Source organism: Myotis brandtii, unplaced genomic scaffold (genome assembly GCF_000412655.1).
Source record: "Myotis brandtii unplaced genomic scaffold, ASM41265v1 scaffold463, whole genome shotgun sequence".
Classification (NCBI taxonomy): domain Eukaryota; kingdom Metazoa; phylum Chordata; class Mammalia; order Chiroptera; family Vespertilionidae; genus Myotis; species Myotis brandtii.
Window position 1 is genome coordinate 950,702 of NW_005367694.1, and position 25,697 is coordinate 976,398.

The 25,697-nt window shown below is 58.6% G+C and overlaps 2 protein-coding genes and 1 long non-coding RNA gene across 7 annotated transcripts in view; 2 read left to right on the plus strand and 1 right to left on the minus strand.

The window, feature by feature from the left end:
• The first annotated feature begins 556 nt into the window (after positions 1 to 556).
• HIP1R (huntingtin interacting protein 1 related) lies at positions 557 to 17,617 on the plus strand. The gene is made up of 32 exons (XM_005875568.2): positions 557 to 589; positions 803 to 971; positions 3,811 to 3,953; positions 4,207 to 4,263; positions 5,363 to 5,443; positions 5,837 to 5,913; positions 6,205 to 6,266; positions 8,353 to 8,493; positions 9,135 to 9,192; positions 9,280 to 9,355; positions 9,506 to 9,646; positions 9,755 to 9,816; positions 10,020 to 10,092; positions 10,214 to 10,397; positions 10,501 to 10,589; positions 10,667 to 10,783; positions 10,876 to 10,977; positions 11,262 to 11,456; positions 12,703 to 12,850; positions 12,942 to 13,028; positions 13,380 to 13,487; positions 13,647 to 13,783; positions 13,999 to 14,109; positions 14,336 to 14,394; positions 14,627 to 14,657; positions 14,767 to 14,829; positions 15,090 to 15,190; positions 15,310 to 15,415; positions 15,560 to 15,683; positions 15,760 to 15,821; positions 15,943 to 16,149; positions 16,423 to 17,617. Exons 1-32 carry the CDS (start codon positions 557 to 559, stop codon positions 16,468 to 16,470), a joined length of 3,252 nt encoding a protein of 1,083 aa, XP_005875630.1. The 3' UTR covers positions 16,471 to 17,617.
• A 1,584-nt stretch (positions 17,618 to 19,201) lies between these two features.
• Positions 19,202 to 20,881, plus strand: LOC102261990. The gene is made up of 2 exons (XR_001363905.1): positions 19,202 to 19,410; positions 19,876 to 20,881. It is a non-coding gene; the product is annotated as an uncharacterized LOC102261990 (long non-coding RNA).
• VPS37B (vacuolar protein sorting 37 homolog B (S. cerevisiae)) overlaps positions 20,126 to 25,697 on the minus strand; it is an 18,069-nt gene continuing 12,497 nt past the window's right edge. For 4 of the 5 annotated variants that reach the window (XM_014547070.1, XM_005875462.2, XM_005875461.2 and 1 more), the window contains exons 2-4: positions 23,620 to 23,791; positions 22,627 to 22,709; positions 20,126 to 21,916 (exon numbers count right to left, since the gene is read on the minus strand). In XM_014547070.1, coding sequence (XP_014402556.1) covers positions 21,488 to 21,916; positions 22,627 to 22,709; positions 23,620 to 23,791 — 684 coding nt within the window. In that variant the 3' untranslated portion in view covers positions 20,126 to 21,487. Of the gene's footprint in view, positions 21,917 to 22,626; positions 22,710 to 23,619; positions 23,792 to 25,031; positions 25,138 to 25,697 lie in introns of those variants that run through there. The other variant, XM_014547071.1, reaches the window with a different exon arrangement.

Here is a 25,697-nt window from a genome sequence, read left to right on the forward strand (position 1 = left end):
GGGAAAGGGCAGTGTGGCCCTGTAAGGAATTGCGGGAGGCGGGAGAGGATCTGGCCGGGAGAGGTGTCTGCATTCGACAGGCCCCTGTCCCGTCACTCGCAGGCCGCCCCTCTCAGTCCACAAACGCTGATGTCCCCAGCTCAGTGCTGGGTGGGGGGACAGAGGCTTATAAGACCTGCCGCCAGGTGGAGAAATTAAACATCCACAAGTAAACCCAGGGCTGGTGGTAGTTCCTGGGTGAGGTGGGAGGGGTGACAGTAGGTGCCCTGAGCCTTTGGTGAGGGAGCAGTCACCTCTAGGAAGCCTTCTCGGAAGAGGAGGGGGGATGAGGCCAGACTCCAGCGGGTGGAGATGGGAGAGGACTTCGTCAAGGATGAGATTGCTGCTTGCTCAGGGCCCAGGTGGTAGCAGCGAACCCCACTCCCGTTCCTGCCCCACCCGGGAGAGACACAGCCTGCTTGGCAGGTAACGGAGCTGGGTTTATCCTGGCTTTCCACATAGTGGCTGTATGGGCCTTGCCAGCTTACAGCCTTTCTCTGGGTCCTGCCATGGCGAGATGGGGCTGGCAGATGTCTGTCCACGGCGTGTGGTGAGGGCTCTGTTCGAGGCCGCTTCTCCCAGAGGAGGGACAGGACCCTGCCTGGGCCTCGCCTCGGGAAAGCTAAGCGCAGGTGGTCTCTGCAGCCAGCAGCCACTTTCTTCGCCGCCCAGACCCCTGGAAGTTCTGGGGGCTTTGGTGGCCTCAGGTGTCAGCTGTGGTTTGAGCTGCGCATGTCAAGCCTTCAGAGTTTGGTTTGGTTAGGTTGAGAGATGTCTGGTCTCCACACGTGCCTTTCACCGCGGGAAGGGTTGCCCTGTCTGTCTGGGTGTTGCCGTTTCTGAACTCTGCCTCCTGTGTCCCTCCCAGGCCATCAGCATCAGTAAGGCCATCAACACCCAGGAGGCCCCCGTGAAGGAGAAGCATGCCCGGCGTATCCTTCCTGCTCTGGGTCCCAGGGGGTGGTGGGAGGAGGTGGGAGGACGTGGGCCTGCCCTGTGTGGCCTCTGACCATGGGCACAGTGGGAGTGGTTTAGTGCCACTGGGGCTTTGTGAGGTCCACCCCCACCGAGACGGGCGCATGTCCTCTTGTGTCCTGGCCCGGCAGAGTCTCCTGCCTCGAGCAGCTCCTGTCAGACTCTGAGCCTCATCTCAGGAGCACCATCTATTGTCTTAGACCACTGAGCCCTGTTAAATTTGAGGGGCATGAACTTGCCCTTTCTCTCTTTTTTTTCTTTATTGGTTATATATGTATCCTTATCCCACCATTCCGCCATTCCCCTCTCCCCCCCAACCCCCACTCATGCCCTCACCCCCCTGGTCAGTTAAATTTGAGGGGCATGAACTTGCCCTTTCTCTCTCTTTTTTTTCTTTATTGATTATATATGTATCCTTATCCCACCATTCCGCCATTCCCCTCTCCCTTTCTCTGGACTTATTTCGCTTAGCATAATGCTCTCCAGGTCCATCCATGCTGTTGCAAATGGTAGGAGTTCCTTCCTTTTTACCGCAGCAGCGTATTCCATTGTGTAGATGTACCACAGTTTTCTAATCCACTCATCTGCTGATGGGCACTTAGGCTGTTTCCAAATCTTAGCTATTGTAAATTGTGCTGCTATGAACTTAAAGAACTAGAAAGAGAGCAACAAGAAAAGCCCAGAGTAAGTAGAAGGAAGGAAACAAGAGAGATCAGACCAGAAATAAATGACATAGAGACCAAAAAAATAAAATAAAATAGATCAATAGACCCAACAGCTGGTTCTTTGAAAGGTTAAACAAGATTGAAGAACCTCTTTCCAGGCTCACAAAGAGACAAAGAGAGAGGACCCAAATAAACAGATTCAGAAATGAAAGAGGGGAAGTAACAAACAAAACCACAGGGGAAAAAAAGGATTGTAAAAAAAAAAATACTATGAACAATTCTATTCCAACAAACTGGACAACCTAGATGAAATGGACATATTACTAGAATAATATAATCTTCCAACACTCAATCAGGATCAGAAAACCTGAATAGGCCAATAACTACTGATGAAATTGACACAATAATAAAAAATTTTCAGCAAAAAAAAAAAAAGCCCTGGACTGGACATCTTCACAGGGGAGTTTTACTAAACATTCAAAGAAGAACTAATTCCTAACCTACTCAGACTATTCCAAAAATTCAAGAGGAAGGAAAACTTCCAAGCTCTTTCTATGAAGCCAGCATTACACTAATCCCAAAACCAGATAAAAATACTACAAAGAAAGAGAATTAGAGGTGAGTATCACTGATGAGCATGGATCCTAAAACCCTCAACAAAGTCACAAATGCATCTCTCGGATGATTAGTGACTTTGAGCATGTTTTCGTATGTCTCTTGGCCTTCAGTATGTCCTCTTTCGAAAAGTATCTATTTAGGTCCTTTGCCCATTTTTTGATTGGATTGTTTACCTTCCTTTTGTTAAGTTGTATGAGTTCCCTATGAATTTTGGAGATTAGGCCTTTATCAGATATAACATTGGCAAACATGCTCTCCCATGCAGTGGGCTCTCTTATTGTTTTGCTGATGGTTTCTTTTGCTATGCAGAAGGTTTTTTTTTTTGTTGTTGTTGTTAAATTTTGATATAGTCCCATTTGTTTATTTTCTCCTTAGTTTCCATTGTTCTAGAAGATGATTTGTTAAAGATACTGCTACATCATCATATGTCTGCTATTTTGTGGCCTATGGATTCTTCTAAGATTTGTATGGTTTCCCATCTTATGTTTAAGTCCTTTATCCATTTTGAGTTTATTTTATGTGTATGGTGTTAAGTTGGTGGTCTAGTTTCATTTTTTTTGTATGTATCTGTCCAACTTTCTCAACACCATTTATTGAAGAGACTGTTTTGACTCCATTGTATGCTCTTGCTTCCTTTGTCAAATATTAATTGAGCATAGTGGTTTGGGTCTATTTCTGGGTTCTCTATTCTATTCCATTGGTCTATATGTCTGTTCTTGTTTTGAGAACAGTGGCTTTGTAATACAGCTTGATATCTGGTATTGAGATCCCTCCTACTTTGTTGTTTCTCAGGATTGCTGCGGCCATTCGGGGTCTTTTTTTATTCCAGATAAATTTTTGGAGAGTTCGTTCTAGGTCTGTGAAATATGCCGTTGGTATTTTAATGAGAATTGCATTGAATCTGTAGATTGCTTTGGGTAGTATGGACATTTTAATGATGTTGATTCTACCATTCCATGAACACGATATGTTCTTCCATCTGTTTATGTCTTCCTCTATCTCTTTTTTCAGTGTCCTGTGGTTTTCTGAGTACAGGTCTTTTACCTCCCTAGTTAAGTTTATTCCTAGGTATCTTAATTTTTTTGATGCAATGGTAAATGGGATTGTTTTTTTAAATCCTCACCCGAGGATATTTTTCCATTGATTTTTAGAGAGACTGGAAAAGAGAGGGAAAGACAGAAATATCGATGTGAGAGAAACACATCAATCGGTTGCCTCCTGCATGCGCCCTTACCAAGGCCCGGGCCAGGAAGGAGCCTGCAACCATGGTACATGCCTTTGATCAGACTCGAACCTGGGACCCTTCAGTCTGCAGGCCAACACTCTATCCACTGAGACAAACTGGCTAAGGCATTGCCCTTTTTCTTGACCTTTGCTGAGCTCTTTGTGAACCGTGGTGGATGGGGGGAGGAATGTGGGGAGGGCTCAGCAGCTGTGGGATGGGCGTCACCAAGTGCCCCCGGCCTTCCCCACGCTGGTCTCTGCATGCTGCACTTGGCCTTGACGCTGGTAGGCATCATTCTGGGCACTCACCATGAAAAGGGGGCCTTCACCTTCTGGTCCTATGCCATCGGCCTGCCGCTTCCCAGCAGCTCCATCCTCAGCTGGAAATTCTGCCATGTCCTCCACAAGGTCCTTCGAGATGGGCACCCCAACGTGAGTAGCCTCTGTTCACTGGTCCCCAGAGGGTCTCCTGTTCCAGCCACTGTGCTTCTTGGGGCAGCGGGTGCCCAGGGGAGGCAGGGAGTGTCCCTTTGAAATGAGAGACTCTGTCCCGCCACGCCTGCTGCCCTCTACCTGCCCCTTCCCAGCCTCGCCCTCAGTGTGCTGCCAGCATGGGTCAGTGTGTTGGGCCCCTCCTGCCAGTCCTGGATTCTCCAGCCTCCCCCCTTGTCCCCCTGTGCTGCAGGTCCTGCATGACTGCCAGCGGTACCGGAGCAACATCCGGGAGATTGGGGAGCTATGGGTAGGTGCAGAGGCGAGCTTGGTGGCCTCCATCTCTCACCCTCCACAGAGTCCAGCCGTGGGCCTGCTTGGCGTTCGAGTCCTCAACACTCAGGGTGGAGCAACGGCAGGGCCCTGTGACGGTGTCTTTCTTCATTCTCTCAGAGCAGAAGTTAGAGTGATGCCTTCTGGGGTGACAGTGGGGGCGTTGCAGCCTTGCTCTAGAAGACCTGGTACAGGAAGTTCCAAAGGCATGACTAGGCGCCTCCAGCCCCTCAGGCCCTGAGTCAGGAAACACAGCAGTGCCCGTTCTGGGCGGTCATGGCGGGTCATGGTGGCGGTTAGAGCCCGTGGGAGGGGTGCAGGCTCCTGGGCCCCCAGGCTGGCTGCTTTAGAATCTCAGATCGGAATCTGTGTGCTTGGGAAGCTCCCAGAAGATTCTTATTCACGGGCAAGTCTGAGAGCCCGGGAGCTGGTCATCTAGGTCCCCCCTGCACCCTCCAGAATCGGGGGTGGAGAGAGAACCTCTGGCCTCTTTGTCCCCTGGGAGCAATGCTAGAGCCCCGCCAGGCAGGGTGCCCCTGGAGCCAGGGCCGCAGGAGCCCAGGCCGCTGTGTTTCACCGGAAGTCAGGAAAACGGCAGCAGGGTGCCATGTGCAGACGCACGTCCAGCTGGCGTGGCCATGGGAAGCAGTGTTAGGAGGTGACAGAGGAGGCACCTGGGAGGACATGGACGCGCGCCTGTGGAGTGTGCCTCCCAGGCTGCCGCAAGCATTGTAATAAAGTATCTCAACCCAGAACTGGCCTGCTGCCTGGACAAGGAGCTCTTGTCACAGGAGTTGCTTTGGCAAGACTGGCAAGGAGTATGATTAAAAAAACAAAATGAAAGAGTTTTCGACAAAGGGCATTGGTGGTGGTTCCCAGGAGAAGAGTCAGTCGCCTCTGGCTGGTTAACGTTTGTTGAGTGAATAAGTGATTGGTGGGTGAAGGAGTGACACTGGGCTGTCACCTGGTGTCGTCCCACCTCAGCGTCCCGATCTGCCCCGTGGCGTGCCAGGGCCTATGGGACTCTGGGGCACCTTCCCGGGCAGTGGGCGCTGATCCAGCTCCTCCCTCCACAGGGCCATTTGCACGATCGGTACGGACAGCTGGTCAATGTTTACACCAAACTCCTGCTGACCAAGATCTCCTTCCACCTCAAGGTGGTGTCCTCGGGAGGGTCGTGGGGCGGAGGGGCCCTGGGATTTCCTTCCTGATGTCCTGGGACCTGGTGGAGGGCAGGTCCTGTTCTGTCCTAACCTGATCCAAGGGGACACGGGGATGCGGGGTTCCCGGAAGTCAGAGCCTCTTGACGCGTTTTCTGTGGACACTGGAGGTGGTCTTGGCCTTGCCCTTGGGTCTGGGCAGCCTCTTCGCCCTGGCTGGAGGTGTCCCATCTTCTGTTCTTGGTCTCCGGTCCCTCCCAGTCCCTCCTCAGCCAGCACCCAGGGCGGAGGGCGGCTCCACAGGTCAGGGGCTTTTCCAGCCTCTTCCCCTCCCTCAGAAGTTAGAACTGGTTCTGGGCCAGCTGTTGAGTAGGGGTGTCCTCTCTGCAGCACCCCCAGTTTCCTGCGGGCCTCGAGGTGACAGACGAGGTGTTGGAGAAGGCAGCTGGGACTGACATCAACGACATGTGAGTCTCTCCAGAAGGTGGAGTGGCCTGGCGCCGTTTCCTTCTCCTCCCTCAGTTTCCCTGTTTGTCCCTAAAGTCTCCGGGTTCCCACGTGTCAGTGGCTCTCTGGGGCCAAAGGTCATGTTCCCTGGAGATGAAGCTAACATTGAGGGGATGGGATTTGTTTGGAATCAGGTGTTTTTGGCTGAAGGGCCGTTGTGCTGTGCAAAGGCGTGTTGATGAACTGTGGAGGGGTCTCCCAGGGGCATGCCTCCTACCACTCTCTCTCAATCCTCTCGCCTCCCCCCGCAGCTTCCAGCTCACCGTGGAGATGTTCGATTATATGGACTGCGAGCTGAAACTGTCTGAATCAGGTGAGCCGGGAGGGATCAGGTGTGCGAACCTGGAGACTAGGAATCAGGGGTGCCTCTGTGAGCCAGACTAGACTGACTTCCCATTCCTGCCTGCGCTGCCCAGGGGTCCATCCAGGACTGCAGCCACCTCTCCCCCTACACGGTCAAGCTCCTGTTCAGGCTGCACTCCTGTGAGTCCCACCGCCCTGGACCCCTCACTGAGAGCTTGGCCCCTGAGGTCCAGCCAGAGCCCCAGGGGGCTTATGTGGACTGGCATGGACTGGATCAGAGAAGAGAAGTCGAGAAGTTAATTAGAAGTAGTAATGATAAGCTCATTACCTATTAACATAAATGACATACTTGTTATGAAAAAAAATCCCTATTTTTCTTTTTTTTGGTTAATTTTGGGGATAGTTCCAGGGGCCGGTGTGAGATCTGCTGTTCCTGCCACCACATGAACCCACTCCTGTTCCAGGGCAGGGGGTGTGGGGGCAGGGGCGGGGCCACCAGGAGCTCCCGCCCCAGAGAGTTAGTTTGGGTCAACTTGCCCGTGTTCTGCTATAAAAGGCCCCTGAGTCGTGTTGGACTTCCCCACCCAGGGACTGGCAGCCTTTGGACAGGAAGCCTCAGGGTCCCCTTCCCAGGGCCGCAGAGGTGATTGTTGTGGGCCACAGCTTCAGAATAACTTGTGGGTGACTCATGCTGGCGGGCTGCCTACTTGTCGTCTCTGCCCAAATGCCTTTTTAAGGGAAAATCGGGAGTTAGGAAGAGGTGTGTCTGGGCAGCCTCCTGGCATCCCGGTCTGGGTGGGCCTGTGGGCAGCTTGGCATTGAACCTCCATGCCCAGGAGGGTGGCCCTGCCCAGTACCCAACTAGGGCAGGTGTCCAGGGCCATGGCTGCCAGCCTGGACCCTGGAAGAAATGTGTCATGTAGGAGCTGAGTCCTGCGGTCCCCACCCCTGTGCTGCTCTTGGCCAGGGTGGGGGCTGAGTGTGGGGAGGACAGGGGTCCCCACCAGGAAAGGTGGAGAAAGCCCCCAGGTCAGTGATGTCTTAATGAAGCACAGAGAAGGGCATCCTGGCAGCGTCTCCTGGAGGGAGGTACAGGGGCGTTGCCCACCCGGAGGTTGCTCCTTGCTGCTTGGTTTATAGCAGCCAAAGATGGGAACGTCCTGAGCGCCCCTCAGTGGAGAAATGGCTGTGTCTCAAAAAAACCCCAAATAGAACTTCATGGGTGTTCTCAGTTTTTACAAGGAAAATGTACTTGACATGGAATTAAAAGTTAAGTTTTATAAAAGCGAGGGACAGCACTTAGCTCCAGCCTTCTCGTCCCCTCCCTCCTGGGCATTCTCGTGTCACATGGAGGTTCGCCAGTGGTCCCAGCCCAGGCGAGGTGACAGGAGGACTCAGAGCTGGGGCCCGCCCATCTGGAGCAGTGTCCCGGGTCCGTGTCCCGTGTGGGCGCCCTGGCGGCTCTCCGTCCTGGCGGGCTGCCTACTTGTCGTCTCTGCCCAGAGGAGGGGCTGGGGGGTGGGCAGCCTCATGTTTGTCCTTGTCCCTCCTACTTGGATGATCTGATGAAAGGCTTGATTGTCAGGGTCCAGGGAGGTTGGCACTGGGCACAAGTTTGGGGTCACGGGTTTTACAGAGCCGCGTCCTGACTCTGCTGCTGCAGCTGCTCCCAGGGCCACCCTGAGGCTCTTGGGAAAGCCTGGCCAGGCTGAGCTGGATCCCCTTTGCCCGACCTTGTCACCCTAGTTTGAGGGAGCACTGGACTCAGTCTGGAGCAGCCACAGCGCACGGGGCTCCCATTCTAGAAGTAAGGAGCCCACTGGTATCTGAGGGACAGAATCTCCCTGCCCAGCTGGGCGGGAAAGCCAGGCTCCCCAGGACGGCACCTCCCAGGCTTCTGTGACGACGCCATGAGACTCTCCACACCAGGGCTGTCACTAGGCTCCCGTCAGCTCTGCCTGTGTCTCCCAGCTCCCTGTGCTCACACTCCTCCTTCTCTCTCTCTCTCTCTCTCTCTCTCTACACTCCTCCTTCCGCCTCTCTCTCTCTCTCTCTCTCTCTCTCTCTCTCTCTCTCTCTCTCTCTCTCTCTCTCAGTCTTTCGGCAGCTCAACACAGCCATCGCCGTGTCCCAGATGTCTTCAGGCCAGTGCCGCCTGGCCCCCCTCATCCAGGTCATCCAGGACTGCAGCCACCTCTACCACTACACGGTCAAGCTCATGTTCAGGCTGCACTCTTGTGAGTCCCACTGCCCCGGTCCCCTCACCACGACCGCGGCCCCTGAGGTCCAGCCCGAGCCCCAGGGGGCTTATATGGACTGCATGTACTGGATCAGAGATGAGAAATTAATAGAAGTAGCAATGATGAGCTCATTACCCATTCACATAAATGACATACTTGTTATGAAAAATCCCTAGTTTTCAAAGCAAACACTCTGTGAGAAAAGCAGTGCAGGTGACGTGTGTGCCGGTCCCTTGGACGCCTGGTCTCACAGCGGCCCCTCGCTGCCCCTGCGCCAGTCGGTGCTAGTGTCTCCGTGGGGTTCGGAAAGGGGCTTGTCCCCAGGCCCCACTTGGACAACGCTGGTCTGGGGCATAGGAGCCATTTGAGTATCAGACCAGGGCAAACTTGAGTCTAAAGAAGCTTCACTGTGCCTCCGAAGCTGGACCCAGGGGTTGGCCGTGGTCTTGGGACCGCCCTGTCCACTCACATTTCTTCCCTCCATGGTGGGGACTTGGCCGGGTGGTAGTGATCCCTCTGGTCTGTGGCAGCTTGTAGAAGGGGGAGGAATAGGCAGCGGAAGGGAGGGGGGAATGTGAAGTCTCGGCGGCCACAGAGTGGTGAGCAGAGATGAAGGTCATCAAGCTGTTCCGCCCCAGGTCTCCCAGCAGACACCCTGCAAGGCCACAGGGACCGGTTCCACGAGCAGTTTCACAGGTACCAGCAGGCAGGGCTGCGGGCATGTCTGGGGCTGGGGCTGCCAGGGGCCAGGCTCCCCTCTGACCTCCGCGTGTGTCCCCGCAGCCTCAGGAACTTCTTCCGCAGAGCGTCCGACATGCTCTACTTCAAGCGCCTCATCCAGATCCCCCGACTGCCCGAGGTGCCTGCCCTGCTTTCCACTCTGGGTTCTGAGCCCTTGGACGACCCCGGGTGCCTAGCAGGGCCCCATGTGGGCTCTGGGGATGGCCAGGGAAGGCTCCTGGGTGGGGTGGGGCACACTCTGAGCAGCTCTCACCTATGGCCCTTGCAGGGACCCCCCAACTTCCTGCGGGCCTCAGCGCTGGCTGAGCACATCAAGCCAGTGGTGGTGATCCCCGAGGAGGCTCCCGAGGACGAGGAGCCCGAGAACCTCATTGAGATCAGCACGGCCCCCCCTGCCGGGGAGCCAGCGGTGAGTGGCCCCCTCTTCCTGCAGGGGGGCTTGGGGTGATTGGGCCTCCCTCAGCTCCCTCCTTCTCCTGGCCTGGAGGGTGGGGCTCACGGTGCTTTGCTGTGGCAGGTGGTGGCCGACCTTTTTGACCAGACATTTGGACCCCCCAATGGCTCCATGAAGGATGACAGGTGAGGCCTGGGACACCCTGGGGTAGGGCTGGCCGTGGCCTCCATGGAGCTGTGGTCAGGAGAGGCCACAGGTGGGGGATGTGAACTGGAGACACCCAGATCCCCAGGAGCGCTGATGAGACCACAGTTCCTGTGCTGACTGAACTTGAACGCCAGACTGTGTGGGCCTCAGAAAACCCTGCCTGCCCGACCTCTGTCCCCAGGGACCTCCAGATCGAGACCTTGAAGAGAGAGGTGGAGACACTCCGGGCCGAGCTGGAGAAGATCAGGCTGGAGGTGAGGGGACGTGGACCAAGGGGAGGCCTCAGACTGCACCCAGCACCTGTACCCAGCACCCGCATGCGGGCCCAACACAGTCCTCACGTCCACCATGTCCATGTCCTTCCTTCCACCACAGGCCCAGCGGTACATCTCCCAGCTGAAGGGCCAGGTGAACACGTTGGAGGCCGAGCTGGAGGAGCAGCGGAAGCAGAAGCAGAAGGCGCTGGTGGACAACGAGCAGCTCCGCCATGAGCTGGCCCAGCTGCGGGCGGCCCAGCTGGAGGGCGAGCGGAACCAGGGCCTGCGCGAAGAGGCCGAGAGTGCGTGGCCAGGCCGGGGTGGCCGAGCCCAGTGGGAGGGTCTGGTCCCCAGTGGGGGGCCCTCTGCCGAGCTGGGGGCCACAGCCTCACCTCTCACCTACAGAGAAGGCCAGTGTCACGGAGGCGCGCTACACCAAGCTGAAGGAGCAGCACAGCAAGCTCATCGCCACACACGCCGAGCTGCTCAGGAAGGTAGGCTGTGCAGGCAACTGGCGGGAGGAGGGAGGCCTGGCGGTGGCAGAGTGTGAGCCCATCCCCTGTCCACGCAGAATGCAGACACGGCCAAGCAGCTGACGGCCAAGCAGCAGAACCAGGAGGAGGTGGCACGAGTGAAGGAGCAGCTGGTGTTCCAGATGGAGCAGGTGAAGCGGGAGTCCGAGATGAAGGTGCGTCATGTGCATAGGCCCTGACTCTGCAGCCCCCAGCACCACTGTCCCCGTGACACACTGTCCCCGTGACACACTGTTCCCTGTCCCAGCTGGAGGAGCAGAGTGACCAGTTAGAGAAGCTCAGGAGGGAGCTGGAGGCCAAGTCCGGGGAGCTGGTGCGCGTGCAGCAGGACCTGAGCCGCACGGAGCAGGTGAGCTGCTGGCCAGGGTGGCCTCCGGGTCGGGCGGGACAGGCGTCAGGGTCCTCTTCCCCGTGAACTGGGCCATGCCTAGATGCTACCAGGTTGGTTCAGTGGCCCCTCGGCCATCCTGGCCTGTGGTTGTGACCCAGCACGCAGGGAACACACAGGACATGGGCCCTGGCCTTCCAGAAGCTCGCAGTCTCGGGGGATAGTGAAGACTGTGAACTTGGGTGGGGTGGGCGTGAGGGGTGGTGGGCACCTGGCAGTCCTGCCCACCCACCTGGTGTTCACAGAGCGGGTCGGAGCTGAGTTCACGGCTGGATGTGCTGAGTGCAGAGAAGGAGGCGCTGAGCAGTGCTGTGCGGCAGCAGGAGGCTGACCTGCAGGCCGCCCAGAGCCTGGTGCAGGAGAAGGAGGCAGCGCTCAGCCAGGAGCAGCAGCGCCATTCCCAGGAGAGGGCCGAGCTGCAGGGGCGGCTGGCAGACAAGGTAGTGTGCCTCTCCCACCCCGTGTGACAGCCGGCTCGAGACCATCATACCCACAGCCCAGCCCTGAGAGTGGACGAGTTAGGGGGTCTCTATGCTCACAGGGCTGTGCTTTCATCTGGTACCTCCGGGACATTTTCACCCCTCCAAAGAGAACCCCCCTCCTCCCCCCGCAATAAGCAGTTAGTCTGCATCCCCTCCTCCAGCCCCTGGCACCTCTAGTCAGCTCTCGTCTCTGGATTTGCCTGTTCCGGACTTTCATAGAAATGGAGTTGTACAGTAGGGCCGGCTTCTTCGCTCAGCAGGTTTTCAGGGTTCACCTGTTTGAGAACTTCCTTCCTCTCCATGGCCCAGGGACATTCTGCTGTGTGGAGGGACCACGTTGCTTATCCATCATCAGCTGATGGACACTTGGTTGTTTTCACTTTCTGGTTATTGTGAATGATGCTGCTGGGGACATTTGTGTACATGGTTTTGTGTGGACATGTTTTTCTCTTTCATATGGAACTACGATGGATTTTCTGGGTCACATGGTAACGCTGTTTAACTTTTTGAGGAACTACCAATGTTCTCCAAAGTGGCTGCACCATTTTCCCTTCCCACTGGGAGTGTACGTGGGTTCCAGTTTCCCTACATCCTTGCCAGCACTTGTCACTGTCTGTCTGTGTTTAGCCATCCTAGTGGGTTCAAGTGGTACTTCATTGTATTTTTTTATTTGTTTTTGTGATGGCTTTTTAAAATGTTTTTTTTTAAATGGGTTTTAGAGAGAGAGGAAAGGACGGATAGAGAGATAGAAACATCAATGAGAGAGATATTGATTGGCTGCTTCCTGCACGCCCCTATTGGGGATGAAGCCCACAATCTGGGCACATGCCCTGACCTGGCATTGAACCAGTGACCTCTTAGTTCATGGGTTGATGCTCAACCAGAGCCACACCGGCCAGGCCTCATTCTCATTGTGGTTTTGATGTGTTTCCCTGGTGGCAAATGACACTGAGCATTTTTTGTGTTCCTTCCATTTGCATATCTTGGGAGAAATGTCTGTTCAGACCGTTGGCCTGCTTTCTAACTGGTGTTTGTCTTTCTACTCCTGAGCTGTCCAGCACACTCTTGAGGGGCTCCATCCCTTGGGGGTGGAGCTGGGCCTGTTCTCCAACTCCTCCCCAGCGAGGGGCTGGGCTGGGTCCTGTCCAGCCGGTGTGAGGCTGCGCCTGGGCAGGTCTCCAAGCTGCCTCCTCCCCTCCCGCAGGAGTCTCGGGAGCAGGGGCTGCAGCAGAGGCTCCTGGACGAGCAGTTCGAGGTGCTGCGGCGCTCTGCCGCCGAGGCCGAGCGCATCCTGCAGGACGCCGTGGGCAAGCTGGACGACCCCCTGCACCTGCGCTGCACCAGCTCCCCAGGTAGGGCCGCCGGCCGGGCACTCGGCCACCTGCTATCCTGACCAGCTGGCAGGAAAGGTCTGCCCCTCAACCCTTCTCCCTTTGCTTTCAGACTACCTAGTGAGCAGGGCCCAGGTGGCCCTGGACGCCGTGAGCGCCCTGGAGACGGGCCACGCACAGTACCTGACCTCCAGATCAGGTGAGTGCAGGGCAGGACTGGGCAGGGAGAGGCCAGGGCACTTGGGTGCTGGTTCCACCAGCCCTGGCTGCCTCTTGCCTTCGGGTGGTTTCCCACAACAGGTGCCCCCACCATGCCCACCTGGGAGCCTGCCCTGTAGGCCTGGGTCACAGACCTGAGTTTGGTTCCCGCTCTGCTGTTTTCTAGCTGCATGACCTTCGCCTAATACCTTCTCCCCTCTGAGCCCTCCTCCTCATCTGTGGACTGGGCGCAGGCACCTGTCTTAGAGGGCATGGCGCCTGCTCTCAGGCGCTGGCCAGGACTCGCTCCGTGGCAGCAGCATTAGGGTCTCGGTCCTCTCCTTGCCCATAGATGCTTCTGCCCTGGTGGCAGCCCTGACCCAGTTCTCGCACCTGGCTGCGGACACCATCATCAACGGCAGTGCCACCTCTCACCTGGCCCCCACCGACCCTGCTGACCGTAAGTGGCCCCGGCTGTGTCCCGCAGGTTCTCACGGTGGACCAGGGACGGGTGGGAGTCTGCAGACAGGTCCTGGCGTCAGAGCCTGGGCAGGAGCCTGTATGGACACTCCTCCCAGGGTCCTCGGGCGCCGGCTCCCCTGACAGCCCTCTCCCCCAGGCCTGATCGACGCCTGCCGGGAGTGTGGGGCCCGGGCGCTGGAGCTCGTGGGGCAGCTGCAGGATCAGCAGGCTGTGCAGCAGGCCCAGCCCGACCGGGTGCGGAGCCCCCTGCAGGCCATCCTCCAGCTGGGCCAGGTGAGGGTGCAGCCAGTGCTTAGTGTGGGCTGGGCTCTGGTGGAGGGCAGTGGGTTGGGTTGAGGCTTGGGTCCCCAACTTTTCTGCATCTTTCTCCAGTTTGGGCTGACCAGGTGCTGGGGGACAGAGCACGAGTCCTGCTGCCCCAGGCTCCCTGTGGGGTGGTTGGGGGTTGAATTCACCCCATCTGAGCCCTGGGTGCCTGCCTCCCCCAGGAGCTGAAGCCCAAGAGCCTGGACGTGCGTCAGGAGGAGCTGGGGGCCCTGGTGGACAAGGAGATGGCAGCCACGTCCTCGGCCATCGAGGAGGCCGTGCGGAGGATCGAGGTAGGACCGGTGCCGTCCTGCAGGACGCTGGGCAGGGTGGGCTGAGAGCAGGCTGCACCCCCCTCTGCCAAGGACAGGTGGCCTGTGCAGGTCTGGACGGGGAGGCAGCCCTGATGTGGTGCCGTGAGCCGAGCCCACCCCTCCTGGTGCAGCGGCTGCTCCAGCGGCCCCCTTCCTCCCGCGTTGCCCTCCTCCCAGCCGGCTCACAGCTATGTCCTTGGTGCAGGACATGATGAACCAGGCCCGCCACGCCAGCTCAGGGGTGAAACTGGAGGTGAATGAGAGGTGAGCCCACTTCTGCCCCCAGGCCCGGGACGAAGCAGGTTCCCACCGCCTCCCAGCACCAGCAGTCTGCCCTCCGAACTGCTCGCTTTCCAGAAGCACAGGGATGAGCAGCGCACCCCACCCTGTGGGCCCCATGTCCCAGGCCCCCTGACCCCCCAAACCCCCAACCCCCTGTGGCTTCCTGGCCACACTACAGCAGCTTGCCCTCTCTTCCCACCCCTCCAACCCATAGGATCCTCAAGTCCTGCACAGACCTCATGAAGGTGAGCGGCCAGCTGGGACCCCAGGGGTGGGCTCTGTGGCCGGGACCCCAGGGGCGGGCTGTAGCTGAGAGGGCTGCCCCAAGTGTGACATAAGTCTTGGTCTTGGCAGGCCATCCGGCTCCTGGTGACCACCTCCACCAGCCTGCAGAAGGAGATTGTGGAGAGCGGCAGGGTGAGCTGGGCCTTTGGGGGAGAGGGTGGGGGTCACTCAGCTACTCCTGAAGGGCCACCGCTCCAGCGCCCTTCTCATCCCAGGCCACAGGGCTCCTTTGGGCAGGAGACTCCTGAAGGGTGCAGTGATGAGACCCCCAGTGTGCACACCTGCCTGGCAGTCAGCTGAACCCCCCACAGCCCAGAGAAGGGCCCTGGGGAGCATCCATTGCCACCTGTGATGTCATTGACTGGTCTGCCCTGCCCTCTTGTCGCCACTAGGGGGCAGCCACGCAGCAGGAATTTTACGCCAAGAACTCAAGGTGGACTGAAGGCCTCATCTCCGCCTCCAAGGCCGTCGGCTGGGGAGCCACGCAGCTGGTGTATGTTGCCCCAGGTGGGGGGCAGCAGGGAGTGTGGTGCCCAGGGTCTGAGGAGGGAGTGTGGGGTGGCCCTGATCTCCAGGGGTTGGAGACCCAGGCCCTGCCCGCTCTGCCCCCAGGGAGTCGGCTGACAAGGTGGTGCTTCACACGGGCAAGTACGAAGAGCTCATCGTCTGCTCCCACGAGATTGCGGCCAGCACGGCCCAGCTGGTGGCAGCCTCCAAGGTGAGGCTCCGTGCCGGCCCGGCCTCTGCTCAGGTTCCCCACCTCCTGGCTGCGATGGATACACCGCATGTGGCCGGGAGACCTCGGGATGGGGTGGTCCCATGGGGGCCACCCTGCATCCTGACCCACCCCCACGCTCCCCAGGTGAAGGCCAACAAGGACAGCCGCCACCTGAGCCGCCTGCAGGAGTGCTCCCGCACCGTCAACGTGATGGCCGCCAACGTGGTGGCCTCCACTAAGTCGGGCCAAGAGCAGATCGAAGAGAGAGGTGACAGCTGGGGGCCTGGGAGTGGCGTTGGGGGGGCGGGCAGGGACCCAGACACTTACCCCGTCTCTGGTCACAGACACCATGGACTTCTCTGGCATGTCCCTCATCAAGCTGAAGAAGCAGGAGATGGAGACCCAGGTAGGTGCCTGTGCCAACCCCACAGCCACCCCACTTCCTAGGTGCTTGGGCAGCCTCTAGGCCTGTCCCTCCCCTGGGGCCGAGCTCCCAGAGGGCTCTGCTGAGTGGTGCTCGCCGGCAGGTTCGGGTCCTGGAGCTGGAGAAGACGCTGGAGGCGGAGCGTGTGCGGCTGGGAGAGCTTCGGAAGCAACACTATGCACTGGCTGTGGGGGTGGGGACGCCTGGAGAGGAGGAGCCTGGCCAGCCCAGCACTGCCCCCCACAGCGGGACCTCCAGGAAGCCACCCCTGGCCCAGAAGCCCAGTGTGGCCCCCAGGCAGGACCACCAGGTAGGACCACCAGGTGCCAGGCACCAGTGCTGGGATGGGGAGGGGCCCTGGAGGGTGCTGCCAGCCTCTTGCTCCCAGGTCTGTGGGACACGGGGCCTTGGGAAGGTCAGAAAACCCTGACCAGCAGGAGCAAAATGCTGACCCAGCAACATGGGGAGCTCAGCTCACTCAAGAGGAAGATGTAGGGGGCTGAGGAGACAAGGATACAGGGGGCCTGGCTGGTTATGCACCCCTTGCAATGTCAAGTGAGCACCTCACCTTTGACCCCTGCAGCTGGACAAAAAGGATGGCGTCTGCCCTGCTCAACTCATGAACTCCTAGGCTTCGAGGGGTCCAGCGGGAGCCTGACAGGCGGCCTGGGCCTCACGTGGCTACCGTGACTCGGCTAAGGAGGCATTGAGGGGCGCGGCGCGCACACCAGGTGGCCGGGCCTGCCCACGGCCTGGGTCAGTGTCCGCGAGGCCCCAGCCCTTGCTGAGCCCCTGGATCTGGGCCGAGCGGGGCTGACAGGGCAGTTCTCCTGGATGTGAGTTACCTACCTGCCATGGGACCGAGAGCATCCAGGCTCAGCAGGCTGGAGCCACGGTTCAGGAAATACACAGACATTTGTATGTTCCCAGCTAGAGCTTTTCCTTGTGAGTTTGTATTCGGCGCGCTGGGAGCAGGGCCGTGGGGGTGGGGTGGGCAGGGCCTCCCCTGCCTTTTGGACTCGAGGTCTGAGGTGAGAGGTGAGCAGAACACAGTGCTGGCTGTCGGGACTGCGTGAGTCTCCCTGGGTTTTGGTCTCTGGGACACTGATTCCATGGAGATGGGACTTAGGCAAAGCAGGACTGGGACAGCGCCCTTTCTCCTCGGGCCTCGCTCTCGGGCACCAGTGATGGGGCTGCTGAGGAGGACGTGGTCTGGGGGGAGAGGTGGGCCGGGTTCTGCCGTGGGCCAGGCAGGGCTGACAGCCCCATGCCTGCTGGGCACAGGTGCTGCCCTCGCTCCTGGAGTCTGTTCCCGCTGAAATCCGGTGGCCGCCCGCTTCCTGTTTTTCATTCCTCTCTGGCCGCCCCTGCCCTGGAGGCCCAGCTCTGGGCTCTGCCCACCTCCACCTCCCGGGCCACGAGGTTTCCAGCTCAGCCAGAAAGAGCCCAGAACCATAGCCCTGCCACCATCCTCCGGACCAAGGGAGCCTCGTGCTCCACAGAAGAGGGCAGCCCCAGTCCGCCCGGTGCTGAAGCCCAGCGTGGCCTCCCTGCCCGCTGAAGGAGGACTCGGAAGAACTGCATTGCTGAGACCCCCTTGGGGAGTGGTTGGGTGGGGTGGGGCCCTGGCTGTGGGGAAGGGACCGGTCCTGTGAGGACCACCCCCTGCGTCCAGTACCCACTGTGTCGGGATGAGCACAAGGATCCAGTTCTGGGCTTAGAGTTCAGTGTTTCCTTGGATTGGGGTCCAATTGGCAATAAAATGCACTTTGACTGTGGTCACTGTTGCCCCAGTGAGGGGCTGCGCCCGGGCTGTTTATTTCTCGCGGGCCAGGAGCTGGGTTGGGACTCGCTTAGTTTCTGCAGGTGACAACAGCATTGCAACCACAGCAACCCTGGCTGGTGCTGCTTCTGCCAGGTGTCACTGAGGTGGTTTCTCCGGGAAGTTTACGAGTGGAGGCCCGGACGCCTGTGTGGTGAGTGGTGGTTTAGGGCTTTTCTCCACGGCCCCCAGGCCACATCCAAGGCAGGTCCCCAGCCCCCGTGGCTCTTGATCCCCTCCCCCCAGCACACAGCTGGTTCCCAGGAGGGCACTGGGGAGAGGGAAGGCTCCTGGCTGCCTGCCTTGGCCTCAGATCAAGCATCTGGAACAAAAGGACAGTGCCGGTCGGGGGAGGGGGTGGAGGAAAGGTCAAGGTGGCTCCTGCCCAGCTGGCAGAACTCCCACCGTGTCCTCAGACATGCTCCACTCCTGTCCCCAGGGTGACTGAGGTCCAGGTGGCTCAGTGCTTGGGAAACTGTTCTCCGTAAACAGGGAGGGGCCCCTGCCTGTGCTTTTGTAGGGTTGTTTTGCTTTGGCAAAAAAAAAATTTACTGAGCATCTTTGCTGTGCCAAACAGCATGCCAGGTACTGGAGATACAGCAACAAATAAATACCTCCATCTCACGGAGCTTGTCTGGCACGGAGGGGAGGGTACCCTGGTGAGGGGACATTTCTGAGGGTGTACGTATGGCTGCCTCACTGGACAGCTGTGGATTCGTGTGAATCCCTGTTGTGCCTCCTCCAGCCTCGTGTCCGGAACGGAGACGGGGAGTCTGTCTTCCTGTATAAGATGCAGACCCTCACAGCACCCACGGGTGGGAGTGCTGAGGGCTTGGAAGATAATGCGTGTAACTGCTTATGGCTGCCTGGCACACATGGCACCCTCAGGGGGTGTTAGCAAGACGAGCAGTAACAGACAAACCTGTTTTCAAATGGATGAATGAAAAAGTTACTTTAATGGAAGAACTGCTCCGTCCTGTTGCCATGTTGTATTCATAGCTTTACTCTCTAGAAAGCATATTACTGATTTGTTCATTTACGATTGCTGTCCGTTTACTTTGCAAGAACTGGAGTCCATGAAGGCAGTCTTTTGTGGTTGTTTTTAATGTGCCTAGGTATCTTGACAAGCACCTACCTGATCAGTACTGTATCTTCATTGAACTTATTGGAGTGATTGGCTAGTGAAATTGTATAGGTTTCAGTGTGTAACTGTATAATACACCATTTGTATATTGTGTTGTGTTCACCACCCCAAGTCGAGTTTCCTCCCATCACCATCCCCCTTTACCCCTTCTATCTCCTCCCCCCACCTTTCATCTGTAATCACCATATTGTTGTCTGTGTCTATGAGGTGGTTTTTTTCTTCTTTTTGCCTAATCACTTCACCTTTATCACCCAGCCCCCAAACTCCCTGCCCCTCTGACAGCTGTCAGTCTGTTCTCTGTATCTATGAGTGTTTCTTTTTTGTTAGTTCATTTTGGTCATTAGATTCCACATATGAGTGAAATCACATGGTGCTTGTCTTTCTCTGACTGGCTTATGTCACTTAGCATAATACTCTCCAGGCCCATCCACGCTGTTGCAAAAGGTAAGATTTTTTTCTTTTTCACGGCCAATGCCTGTTCTTATTCATAAGGGAACACAGTTTGAGAAGACTAAAGCGGATTGTTCTCTCACCCAGTGCACCCCAGTGAACATCGGTGCAAGTCGACTACACTTGGAGACCCCGAATGAGAAGCCTTGGGTCAGGTACTGTCCTGCCTGCCCCCCGCCCCTCCGCCCCCCTTCTCGTGAGCCAAGGGGCCCAGTGAGCAGGAGAGGATCAGACAAGGCTGGGTGAGGAGCCACACCCATGCCCGGGCCAGCGCCTGCAGTGGGGTGGACTGGATTCTGCCTGTAAGCTTAGAGCCACTGGGAAAGAGAAACTATTAGATACAAATTCTCTTTAAAAAAGGAATTGCTTTCTCAGGAAAACCCCAGCGCACTGTGCCACACGGAATGGCGTCTGTTTAGGAGCCGGCGGTGGGCGAGCTTGCTCAGGCTGCTGTGGGGCTCCTTGTACCCACCCACTGAGGAGAGTCCCTCCCAGGGCATCAGGGTCGTCCGCAGACAGGGACAGCAGGCAGTGAGGGTCCCAGGCATGGCTCAGCCTTAGGGGGGGGTGGTCCCCAGAGCAGAATGTCAGCCACTGACTTCTGTCTTCGTTTCCATCAGGTGGGCAGCAGCCAGGGCCGCGTCCACTGAGACCGGCGAGGACCCTGCTTCTCTCTGCCCTTCGCTGATGGCTGTGAGAATTCCTGATTCAAAGCAGGACAAGGTCTCTGCCTCAGGGCCAAGGCCCTGGACGAGGCGGCTGTGGCCGCCGTCTCGGTGGCTTTCATTTTTAACTTCAGCGACACACCAGTCAGCTTCACTGATGTTCTAGAACCAAACATCACGCACAGGTAAATAAATGACAGGCCTGTTAGTAACAATTCTCTATTTATTAAAAAGGGTCCCACGGCCTCACAACCACAGCTCAGACATGGCCCCGGAGCAATGGCGTGGCCGGCCTGGCAGCCCCTTCACCACATCCACACGGAGCCCATGTCAGCTGCATCCTGCTTGGTGGCAGAGGTATGGGCTGGGTGGCACTGCTCTCAGGGTTCACAGAACATGGCAGGCGCCCTGACTGGCATGGCAGCAAATGGTCCTATACAGCTCTGTTTCTCTGAAAACAGGTACAATACAGTAGAGTTCAAGTCCAGGAGAACTGTGTGGACACTGAGTACAAAGGTGGTGGCCTCACCCGTGGCCACTGGGACAGACCGTCTGAGCTTCGGCAGCAGCCAGGAGTTCCCCACCTGAGCACCTGGCCTGTTTGTCCACAGGTAGGTGGTGACACACCCCCACCTCGGAATTCAGCACGTGGGGCACCTATAGCCGAGAACCTAGAGGGGCAGGAAGAGTGTCCTAGCTTGGCACCCTCTCTTCCCAGGGCCCAGCCAGAGGCTGAGAATATTGGCTAAGAGGACCCTGGTTCAGGGCACGAACTTCTTACAACACAGCGTGACGTGCCCTTCCTGAAGGCAGCTGGGGGCTGCAGCCACCCCATGGCCTGGGGCAGCCCCCATGGCACCAGTGAAGCTGTAAACCCACCGCCTGTGACAGGATTCATGTCACCTACACTTCCATCTGCTCAAAACAACATGTGCATTTTTTATAAAGTTTCCCTGAATGGTTTTGTGTCAAAAAGTTTTCTTCCCCAATATAAAACAGGAAATTTACACACGTAGTAAAAATATTGGAGTATTTCTTCATAGAAACCCTGGGACCGGCTGAGGGGGGGTGGGGGGAGCTGGGAGGACAGCGATGTGCAAAGTCCAGCTCCGCCCACCTCCCCTGGGCAGTGGGCCAAGTGCAAACCCTGCAGGTGGCTTTGAAGGACTGAGGTTTTGGGGGCGTGGGGGGCTGTCACCCCACAGACTCAGTGAGCACCTTCTGGGCTGGCCCCTCGGCCGACCCTCACTGGGCTGGGACAGGCTAGGACAAACTGTCATGAAAATAAAGCAGAAACCAGGAACCATGCTGACCGCAAAAGCTGCGACGGGAGGACCATGATTCTAAAGGGGAGGGAGGGCAGCTTCCCCAGGTTCGTGAGCTCACAACACAAACCGCACGAGAATGGAGACTGCAAACTGGCACCAGCACGGACCAGGGCCCCACACTACTCACCCCACCTAGTGCTCACAGCAGACGCCACTGGGCCCTGGGCCTCGCTCCCTCCCAAGTGTGGGCCCGGCCAGCAGGCTGGCGCGAGTCTCCCAGGACGGATGGACAGGGACTCTCACTGCAGGATGAAGCCTGGCTGGTGAGGCAGCCGGGGCGGGGGTCTCTGGGGGAGAGGTGGTGGGTATGGCGACACAAACTGCGCGGGGAGGCCCATGCGGGGGGGCAGGGGAGGGTACAGCGGGGCCTGTGCTGAGCCCATGGCAGCGGTAAACGGCGTGGCTAAGCGTCCTGCAGGCACAGGGGGCGGGATGCGCCGAGGCATGACGGAGGGGGGCCCGCTGGCCTCCGGGGCGGCGGGTACCGGCTCGAGCACCCTGGACGACAGTGGGGCCGGGGCCTGCGGGAGTCTCTGCCCCTTTAGCACCATCTCCTGCAGCTTCTCGATCTTCACTCTCCGCACGTGGGCCAGTTTCCGCTGGCTCTGGTAGACGTCGATGAAAGAGTCCAGAGGCAGCTCTCCCTCAAGAAACTTCTCTGCCATGTCCTGAAAGCAGCAGGGGACACCTGGTCACAGGGACAGCCCAGCCCTGGGGGGAGGACTCTCCCTCCACCACCCAGCGGGCTCGGAGAGGCACCCCAGCTTCCTCCCAACTCGGGCCCTCCTCCGGTCACCACAGCTCCGTCCACCGCAGCTCCGCACAGCAGGCCTGGCTGACCCCGCGGGCCCACCTCCCAACCACAGGCTGGACGGCAGCAGGCTGGGGAGAGCCGGCCTCAGGATGCAGGGGGCCCCTCGGCCCAGAGAGGACAGCACCGCGCCCAGTTCCAACCCTCTCCTAGGCCAGCCCGAGCCGTCTGCTCCCTCCATTGGCTGCATCCTGACACACGTGGGCTCAGCAGGACCGAAACCAGCTTGTGCCCACCGGGGTCCCATCTGGACCCCTACGCCAGCCTCGCAGCTACAACTGTCCCCAGACTCATCGCCTCGCTTAGTGAGGCTACAGCCTCCAGTGCTCGGCTGCGTCCCGTGGGCACTTCTCACCTACTGACTCAGAGCAGGTGGCACCCCAGCGCCCATGAGACCCTCGCTAAGTCAGCACAACAGGCACCCCTCACCTGAGGACCCCACTCCCTGCTGGACCCCCAGCCCAGGCCACTCGGTTCAGGAGCAGCCTGGGAGGCACCACCTCCTGGCCTCGGGGTGTGGTGCTCGTCGTCCCCGAGGGAACTGGGCCAGGGACACTGGCTGTTTACCTCCGTGTCTTCCTCAATCTTGGCTCCTTCGGCCTGAAGAAGTGCTAACAGGGTCTCCAAGGAAGCACTGCTGGGCTGTCTGTCTGGAAGAAGCCAGAGGCAGGGTGAGCAGGGGGCTGACCCTCGGAAATCACGGGGCCCCAGCCTCTCACAACCACACTCCCCACACCCCTCCCACTCCCCCTTCAAAGCACGAGCATTGTAGCCAGAAAGGCGACAGCAGTCACACTGGTGAGGACTCTCCAGGAAGTGAGACTAAATCTGAGGACAGGTGCACCTCGCCCCAGAGCCCAGGTCCCTCTGCCCCTCGGAGGACTGGGACTGATACTGAGCACGCGACTCGGTCCACACTCCCCTCGCGACATCGCACTTCCTGCCTGCCACCCTGTGGAGCCCGTCACCGTACAGTGGACATGCAGATGGTCCCCAAGTCCAGCTAACAGTAAAGCCACAGCCTCCGAGCCACATCAACACCCACTTGGGGGTCGGCACGCCCGGGGTGGGGTGTGTGTGTCTGTCACGCCCAGGGGCTGCGCAGTCTGCATCCTCAGGCACGGGGCACGCGGCCGCTTCCCTTTCACTGTCTGGCTAGGTGTGTTCTGGTCCATTTTTACCGAAGTTATGGAGACAGTGGGGGGACCAGGCTATCCGATGCCCCTGTGACCTCTAAGGGGGTGGTTTTTAACCTCCTAACCGAGAAGTCTCCCTGAAACCTACCCAAAGCTCCCAGGACTCTATTCTGTTCCCACCTCCTCTCGTCATGGCTGGAAATTAAAGTGAGACATTAAAATGCAACGTCCCGGTGACGATCATTCCAACACTAACTCTGAGGGCCTAACCGCACAGGTGACGCAGCGGAGCCTCGCAGTTCAGACACTCCCCAGGTCGCCTCTTCCTCCGAGGTCTCCCTAGAAGAACACTGCTCTCCCGGCCGCAGCAGCTGGGAGAGGGCTCCCAACTCCACTCCTGACCGATCCGATGGCCCCGAGTTACCTAGCTGGGTCTTCTTGATCTGGTAGGCTTCGAACAGCACCTGCAGCTCCTGGTATTTCTGGGTCAAGCACGCCTTCCGCGCGTCCAGCTGGGGCTGGTACAGGAGGTTCCCCTCGGCCAGGCTCCGGTTGCTGGCGAGCGTCATTTCTTTGTTAAGCTGGACGTTCTGTGTCTGCAGGGAACACACAGGACGGTGAGAACCCAAGCGTGTTAGATCCCGGCCGGCCCCAGAGGTCCCCACCCCTGCCGGCCCCTCGGCATCTAGTGTGGATGCTGCTTCCCGTTCTTAAAGAGCAAGCCACCTCCCTCCCTGCGAGCGTGCAGGGCGGGCTCTGTCCCGGACCCGCTCCTCAGTGGCTGTGCTGACTGGAACACCTTACTCCTCCCAGGAGGAAACAGGTTTTTTCAGACCAAGTGTCCGCTGCTCCAGGGGAAGTTAAAGAATCACTATCGGAGGGGCCAGTGGGCCGACATCATGACCCATGACCTTCAGGCCTGGGGCCCTGGGGAGGCGGTTGGTGCCCCTGAGCCTGCTTCCCTCGCTCCCACCCCGTCCACCGCAGCTCCCCCGCTGCTGGTCACCATCAGTCGAGCGGACCCTGAGCTGGGAGGGGACTGTTTGCCCCACAGGGGTTTCCTTCTCCCCTCTCCTTCCTCTCGGGAGGTGAGGGGGGGATGGAGGGTGGTCCCTCCTGCTCTAGTTTCCTTCCACCCACTGCAACCTGCTTTCTGGACCTGAGGTTCAGCAGCACGCGGTCCCCACTATTTGCCCGTTCTCTCCCTCAAGCCTGTGCCAGTCCTCTCTGCTCCCTGCACACCACCCCCTTCCGCCCCCACCCCCATCTATTTTCACTACTTCCTTCCTCTCCACAGTCACAGGGTAGGGCCCTGGCTGCGCTGCCGCCACTGCCCCCCTCGAGCCATGCCCACCGGAGGCTCCCACACGGCTCCCAGCACACTCACTGACGTGTGTGCACGCACACATGCAGAAGAGCACACGCACAACTTGGTGGAGTAAGAGAACAAAGACGAGGCCCATCGCCCCACGCCTGCAGCAGGACACACACAGATGAAGGGCCCCGGGCCCTAAAGAGTGGGCGCAGCTTAACAGATCAAAGGGAGAGATGCCTCCAGCTCAGCACTAGGAATCTACAGCAGGAACCTCCCCTTTCTTGCTGCTGCGAGCCGCCTGGGGGCCTCGGAACGGACTCAGGCACCACGGGCTAGGCAGGGCCCAGCAGGGGCTCCCTCTGCCCCAACCCACAGAGCGCTGGCCACACGGCGGTGTCCTGAGGTCTTCCCTCCGACTGCTGAGCATTTCAAAGAATGAACAAAGAAAAACAAGTACACCACCGTACAGCCGCTCTGAGAAACAGCGTGGCACTTCCTTTCAACACTAAACATGCAAATGCCATGCGACCCGGAAACTGCACGCCGGCAGCCATGCTCGGTCACGGTGCCGCTACTCGCAATGGGCACTGAGTGTGTGCTCTGGCGCCCCGTCTGCCCGGCTGGAACACGAACGCCACGGCAACCTCTCGTCACCTCCGGCAGGCCAGCGCCCAGCACGCGTCAGCTCGGCCACCTTCTTCTCGCAGGGTCAGAGTCAGGTCAAAGTCACTTCTACGTGCCGGGAAGTCCCAGGGGAGGGGAACACAGGAAGCAACAGGCTAGGAGCAAAAGGCAGTTCGTCTGCACAAAGAAGAGGGCAAAGCCACCGGCCAGCAGAGGAGGCCCGCCAAGCGAGCTGTGATTTTTTAGATCCTTCGGGCGTTCATGTTTTTACATGTAAACAAACCAGTGCCTTCTAAGTGGCCGCCAGCCCACACCCACAGCCTCTCCAGGTGGACACGGCTGCGGTGGCGGGAGCTTCTTTCTAAGCAGCTGACGAAGCTCTTCCCACGCCCGGGCCCCACAGCAGAGCTCGGGCCGCTCAACGCGACGCAGAAAGACACCTTCCCCCTCAGTGTTCCTTCCCGTTGCTCCGGGTGGGGAAACGGGAGGAAACAGCGGCGGTGCTGGTCGGGCAGCGCCCACGGCACTCAGCAGGCCCCGGGGCCGTGCCGGGTGACAGCCCG